Source organism: Arachis ipaensis, chromosome B04 (genome assembly GCF_000816755.2).
Source record: "Arachis ipaensis cultivar K30076 chromosome B04, Araip1.1, whole genome shotgun sequence".
Classification (NCBI taxonomy): Eukaryota; Viridiplantae; Streptophyta; class Magnoliopsida; order Fabales; family Fabaceae; genus Arachis; species Arachis ipaensis.
This window is the reverse complement of record NC_029788.2, coordinates 26,041,905-26,049,319: the sequence shown is the minus strand read 5'-3', so window position 1 is coordinate 26,049,319 and position 7,415 is coordinate 26,041,905. Positions and strand designations below refer to the sequence as shown.

General features: G+C 34.6%; 2 protein-coding genes across 2 annotated transcripts; one reads left to right on the top strand and one right to left on the bottom strand.

Moving 5' to 3' along the window:
- On the top strand, window positions 1,691–4,738 carry LOC107639186 (methyltransferase-like protein 6). Its single transcript, XM_016342630.2, has 8 exons — window positions 1,691–2,162; window positions 2,235–2,344; window positions 2,807–3,018; window positions 3,106–3,197; window positions 3,458–3,560; window positions 3,706–3,848; window positions 4,044–4,148; window positions 4,232–4,738. Exons 1-7 carry the CDS (start codon window positions 1,953–1,955, stop codon window positions 4,146–4,148), a joined length of 975 nt encoding a protein of 324 aa, XP_016198116.1. The 5' UTR covers window positions 1,691–1,952; the 3' UTR covers window positions 4,232–4,738.
- LOC107636295 (protein ALP1-like) lies at window positions 5,331–6,368 on the bottom strand. The gene is made up of 3 exons (XM_016339815.2): window positions 6,353–6,368; window positions 6,045–6,257; window positions 5,331–5,918 (listed from the first exon to the last, which is right to left on the bottom strand). The coding sequence occupies exons 1-3, from the start codon at window positions 6,366–6,368 to the stop codon at window positions 5,572–5,574; spliced, it is 576 nt and encodes a 191-aa protein (XP_016195301.1). The 3' UTR covers window positions 5,331–5,571.

Sequence of the window (7,415 nt, the reverse complement as noted above, 5' to 3'; positions counted from 1 at the left end):
TTGTATTTACTCATTTTAATTGAAATATTAAATTATTTATTTTTCATATCATATATAAAACCGTGCAAATGCACGGGGCTCGACTAGTTAAAGAAAATAAAGAGTTTTGGTCATAACCAGTTCGACAATACGGCTTTTTTATTGAAATAAATAAAGAAAAAAAAATTATTTCTCTGAATACACCTAGGGATATCAATGGGGCAGGGCGGGGCGGGGATGCCTCCCTGCTCCCCATTCCCGCCCTCAAATTTGCTCCCCATCCCCGCCCCATTTCCCGCCGTGGGGAAATATTGCTTCCATCCCCATTCTCCACGGGATCCCATTCTCTGCGGGGACCCCATTCCCCATCTACATAATAGTTCTAACTAATTATTAATTTTCATATGAATAGAGCTGCAAGTATCTATCTTATACAAAAACTGCAAGATTTTATACACGATGGTGACTTCTTTCGAAATAACGCAATGGGGAAACACAACGACGAGTCAAAGGATAAAGCAGTGGACGAAGTGGGAGACGCGGCAACAAAAAGGAGAATGGACACGACGGCAGAGTTACGAAAAGGAACGCCGCAAATAGAAATTACGACGCGGTAAGGGTGATGGCACGGTGAAGTGTGACGATGCGATGAGAAGGGTTATGCAAATAAAGATTAGGAGTTTTGGGTTTCTCTATATATGTGTGTGTGAGAAATGACTAAAAAACATATACGAGAGATAAACTATAAAGGATAATTCAAGGAATTCATAAATTTCGGGAAATAGCGGGGACGGGGCAGGGATCCTCGCTCGAGTCCCCGCGCCTGCTTCGGAAGAATTTTGTCCCCCATTCCCATCCCGCGGGAAAAATTCCCCACAATCGGATCCCCATTCGGGGCAGTCCCGCAGGGATCCCCGCATCTCGGAGAATTTTGCCATCCCTAAATACACCCGGCTATAAATAATTTTCAAAATGCGCAATTCCATCTCAAATCCATCACCAACAAAGTGGATATACACTCCAACTCGATTTTAGTATCCACGAAATGGGCCAAATTTCCATTTCTTGGATAGCAGCCACGAATTGAACCATAACAATAGTAGCACACGCGAAATAAAACTAGAGGAATATTGGCACCTAGTTTTTATTTTATGACAAAATCTAATTATATATATAAATTATATATAAACTACGAAGCTTTGGAATATATATATATATAAATTAAAAAGTTTAAGATAGGTAAAGTTGGATCTAACAAAAGAAACACATTTTTCACATGTTCAAAAAAAAAAAAAAAAGTATATAATATCATTTGATGAGCGCTACTTCATTGTTGGTATTTTAAATTTAACACATACTAATTTACTTTCAATAATTACTATTCGCATTTAAGTGAAAATCCAATTTAAATAAAATATTGTTAAATACTAATATTTTTCCTAAACTCAATAAATGGGATAGGCCTTGCAATGTCTCAGTAATAGCATCAGCAAAAAGAATGCATTTTATTTATTTATTTTAACAATAAAAAAATTATATTATACNTATTGTAATATTTTATTTTATATTGTTTAATTTTATATTATCATTGGAATTAATGGGCAGATACATCTTTATTGTTATACAATGAAAATTAGGTGCCAATATTCTTTTGCTTCCATTTCGCTTGTACCATCATTATCATGGTCAATTCGTGGTGGGCGCTATCCAGGAAATGGATATCTGGCCCATTTCGTGGACACCAAAACTGAGTTGGAATGTATATCCATTTCGTGGATCATATACCTGAGATGAAGCTGGGTATTTTGGAAATTATTTGCAGCCGTGCGTATTTAGAGAAATAATTTTTTTTTATTTATTTCAACAAAAAAGCCTCGACAATACTTTTGATAATTTTTCGAATTACGGCAAAAGCTTTGGTAGCACAAACGACAGTTGGTGTGGGTGTCGCTCGGCGCGAGCGTTGGTGAAGAATGAGCAGTTCGGGCGACGCAGAAGCAGAAGCAGAAGCAGAATACTTCAGCAAGGACTTCGAATGGGAAGAAGTAAGAGCTGACGTGGAATCTAACCCTTCGTTCCGCTACCACCTCCTTCCTTTTCAACCCTCCAAATCACAAGCAGAATCAGATGTGCGAGCATGGAAGCGATTCCATGTTCGTCATTCCTCGGGAAAGTTCTTCAAGGTTCCCCTTTCTTTCTTTCTTAATTTTTTTTTGGTCACTTTTCGTGAACTGAACTCACAACTGCATTCCCAGGAGCGACGCTATCTGCTGAAGGAGTTCCCGGAACTTGTTTCATCTGCTCCACACACTAAGCTTTTGGAAGTAGGTTGCGGCAATGGAAGCACTGCTCTTCCAATACTACGGTTCTCTTTCCTTTTTTTTCTTATTTTTCTTTTTTCTTAAAAATAGAATTATTTTACGCTAAGCTGTAATACCAATTGATTATTGAGAATTTGATAATGCATTTATAAATTATTAATCACATAATTGTGGCATTAAATCTAGATGGATGGAAATGGAATTGGCTTTCATGCCCTCAATTTCACGCATTTTTGTTGAGATACTCAATTCTCTGTGTTTTTATTTGAATTGGAAGACTAATGTACCTATTATTAGGACTTAGGAGTATAAAAACGTCGCACTTTTTATTCTTCTTCTCAACTTTATGATCATGTGAAGGGAATAGACAATGAGTTAGTTCGAATTAATTTATGAATTTGCTGATTGAAATTGAATGTAAACCTTTAAGTGGTTTGTTGCTTTGTGCTATTGGATTATTGCACCCTGCTTGGTGTTGTCGATCTTATGAGAGTTTGCCTGTGTAGGGCCAACAAAGATGTCATTGTCTATGCATGCGACTGTAGTGATGAGACTCTTGAAAAGGCCAAAGAGATTTTAGGTGCTGCCACCATTGTGGCTTTTAGTCACCGGTTTCATACATTCTATTGTGATGTTTCCACTGATGGATTCCCAAACTGGTTGGTATGCAACCCATGCCGAGATAGAGTTTTGCAAAAACCATCAATGTGCTTGTCAGGTTTGATGCTTTAACTTATTGTGGCTAATTATAGTATTTATGTGTTTCCAGCATCATATAATATCTGTTCTTTCTGCTTCTCTCTAGATGTCAAACATGATAATGGAATGCACTCTACCAATCCATTTAAATTAGAAGGATGCGAATGTTGTATTGGGGGAGTAGATTTTGTAACATTGGTATGAACTTTTCTCCTGTAAAATTTTAAATAGCGTGCATGCATTGATTTGAATGTTTCTAGATGTTTATGATTGTTTTACCTCAGTGGCTCAGTGATGCTTAGTTTTTCTAGTCCAGCTTTCTGAATTCATCCACATATGCATAAATGTTATCTCTAACTCTACAAATTAATTATTGAAATATGAGTGTGTTTAAGTTTAAATCAATGGCCTCGAACTGTATAAGTTTCTTTTTTTCATAAAATTTGATGTAATGCCAGATATTCACCCTATCAGCAATACCACTGGAAAGGATGCCAAGGTTCATCAAGGAATGCTTTGATGTGTTAAATCCTGGAGGCATGGTTTTATTTAGGGACTACGGTAACAAACAAACAAATCGATTTATTCATGTTTCTGTTTCTTTTAGGAGATAAATCTATAGTTCTGTGGTATTTCTGTAAATCTTTTTGGCATTTAGTTCTTTTGAACCCCATATGTTGCCAATGACTGACAACTAAGAAATCAGGCCTTTATGATATGACCATGCTTCGATTTGAGGAAGATAAGAGAGTTGGATTTAGGGAATACATGCGATTGGATGGAACACGGGCATATTTCTTTTGTTTGGATACTGTACGAGACCTATTTGTGGGTTCAGGCTTCACTGAGGTAAACATACCTTTAATTTTGTTTTGTTCTTTCCTTTCTGGCCACTATAAAACAAGAACTTTTGGTATTAAATATATCGGATCTATCTTTCAACCTTCCTATAGTTTTTTGGTGTCTCAAGTTTCTGAGGTGTTTCTGACATAATGTGTTCTGCTGACTTCCGCTAAATTTGATAGTCTATGAACTCTGCTGCAGCTTGAGCTTGATTATTGCTGTGTAAAATCTGTAAACCGCCAGAAAGGCAAGTGCATGCGAAGGATTTGGGTTCATGGGAAGTTTCAGAAGCCTGTACTGAATTAGGTATCAGCAATCTCTCTTTGGGCATACCTTGTTAATTCAGAAGAAAATTGCACTTGTTCAAATACATCATTGATCGGTTCCAGCTATCCTAAAGATTAAAGGGGAGACAGATGAATCATAAAGCTAGTGAAGAGCTCTTGAATTTCGGCACCATGAGAATGACATGGTTATCTGTTTCTGGAAAAGCAAATGTAGAAGATCTCTTTGGCTGCAGTGTCATGTCCAGTCTATCCATTTTCTTCTTTTTGTTTTTGGAGTGAATATGAATCCAATGTATCTTGAGGCTTTTAAGAGAATCATCAAGTTCTTAACAGAAAAAAAGATAAAGAATGATCTCGTTAATCTGCGGATGACAGTAAGATTCCTGCAAAATGTGTTAACGTGAAAGCAATAGCTGTTTTCACTTTCTAGTTTCTAGTGTTAATGTGTCGCCGGAGAATTAGAGCAGAGGTGTGGTCAATTACAATTTTCAGGTTGGGTTGGGCCATAATAAATTGGTCCCCACGAGACCCAAAATTATATGGTTCTTTAAGAAGTACATTGGGTTGTCCAAAATCAAAGTGCATCATGCACCATTTATTCGTTTCCAACCTGCCATTACAGGCTGCATTCTCCTATGTGTGGTTTAAAGATTAAATTTTATTACCAAGAATGTCATTCCTAGAAATATAATGTCTAGGAATAAGATTATTCTTATTCTTTAAAATATAAGATATCTATGTTTGGTTATAAAATTTAATGTTTTAGAATGTTATGTAATAATTTTAGGAATGAATAAATTTTTATTTGGTTGAGTTTAAATTTCTTGGTCATATTATGTAATATGTCAAAATTATCCTTACTCATTTTTTTTAAAATTTACTTAAATACCCTCAATATCAAATATGTTTAACTAAAATTATTATTGATTCTAATTTTTTTAAATTTACTAAAATACCTCCAATATCAAATATCTTTAGTTAAATTATTATTGATTCTAAATTTTACTTAATAACAATATGTTTAATTAAAATTATTAGTTTTTTACATTTTGAATTTACAAAAATACTTCTAATAAGAAATTTACTAAATACTCTTAATAAAAATGTGTTTAATTAAAATTATTATCGATTCTAATCTTTTCAAATTTACTAAAATACCCCTAATAACAAATATCCTTAATTAAAATTAACATTATCACAATTAAATTTACTAAAAAAGCATTACTATTATCCAAATGAAAGTTACAAAGAAGTCTCAAAAGTAAAAAATTACTTGCACTAATAAACATACATGCACAACTCTTATACAAGAACACAAACACATCAATAAAATGAAATCAATGTTACGACAGACAGCCTCACACATAGAAAAATGATTATAATTATCGAGCGTGAAGTCTTCTCCTCCATTGGTTCCATATTTCTTGTGCAAGTTGATCTCTTCATCTACCCCAAGCATCACTCGTCTCAATATGGTGGATCGTCTCACCATCTATTCCAAGTATATTTTGATCTTCTATCTCATCAATAGGATCCACAACCATCACTCTTCTAATATGATTATGCAAAAGGCAACAAGCAGTTATAATTCTTCCTTGAGTCTTAATAGGATAAAATGATCTTTCCCTTAAAATTTTCCATCTTGCTTTCAATACTCCAAATGCCCTTTCAATGACATTCCTAGCTTGTGAGTGTTTCATATTAAAAAACTTTTGAGCTGTACTGGGTTGATTATGTGGATTAAACTCACTCAAATGATATTTTTGTCCTCTATAAGGTGCCAAAAATCCTTCACAATTCATGTATCCAGCATCACATAAGTAGTAATGACATAGTGTGACATATAAAATTGAATAAAATTAATGAAAGATCAAATAGTTACTTTGATAATACACTAAAGTCTCAATAAAAATACCTTGGGGAATACTAAACCCATTGCGAAATAGTGCATCTCGCAATACCCTAGAATCCACAGCTGAACCCTCCCAACCCACCAGTACGTAGATAAATTGCATATCGGGAGCAACCACTCCAAGCACATTGGTTGTTATGTCACCTTTTCTGTTTCGATATCTAGACTTATCAGCCTCAAGGACATTGACTTTGATATGAGTACTATCTAAGGCTCCTAGGCAATTCTAAAATCTAAAAAAGAGATCAATTAACTCAATTCTAAAGCACACCAAGCATATTAGGTTTAATAACATTAGCAATATAAATTACCTTGAACTATTTCCATCGTTCATCCATTCTATCCTGGCTAAATGGTTGAGGTTTCTTCAGTAAGAGATTATGACATCTCAAAATAGCAAGCAATACATCATTAAATCGCCTATTAATTGTTTCTTCAGATCTCACAAATTGTCTCTTTATTACTCTAATTTTGACGTCATGTGCTATAATATGTAAAAACATGACAATCATTTCTTCCACACCCATATTCCTACTTGGTTCTAACTTTCCAACCACTTTAAGCATGTTACACAATGCATGAAAGGCACGTCTATCCATTCTTGTGTTTTCTATACATGCTAGATCGCTAAAATAAATAATCCTATCGACACTAACATCCCTTATTACTTGCTTACTGTAACTGTCATTCCATTTTCTTTTTTTTCTCAATTCCAATATAATCAAAATATAACAAATCATTAACAACTTAACCATAAGGTCATTCATTAATTCGAAATGTAAAATCAAGCAGGCAATAACTCTCATCTTCTGTTTGGGATCCATTCTATAAAAAAAAAATTAAAATATTTAGCCAAAAGACTTTACTATTTATTTATTCTATATAATAATTACTATTGATGGTTATCAGTGGCTAAGAGAAGGGGGTTGAATCTTAGCCCCCTTTTTGCTTGATAATACTTGCTGACCTTTGAAACCAATTTTGGAAACTTCTTGTCTTTTTATCTCGTGACTAGCCACGAGACTTTTTCTTTTGTCTCGTCCCTAGCCACGAGACTTTTCTTTTTGTCTCGTCTCTTGACACGAGATATTTTTGGTTTTTGCTCCTGTGCAGTAAAAATAGAAATGGAGTAGAGAAGAGAGAAAATTATACCCAAATATATCCTGGTTTAGCTGTTAAGTGCAGTGCAGCCTACATCCAGTCTCCATCACAAATATGATAGAATTTCACTATAATCTTCCTGATTACAATCTGTAAAGTGCTAACCCAACTTACAAGGGGATTCCCACAGAATCATGAAACACAACATAGATGAACAAAGGAACTCCAAGGACATCTACGGCTTTTTCTTTTAATTTTGTACTCTCTGTCTTT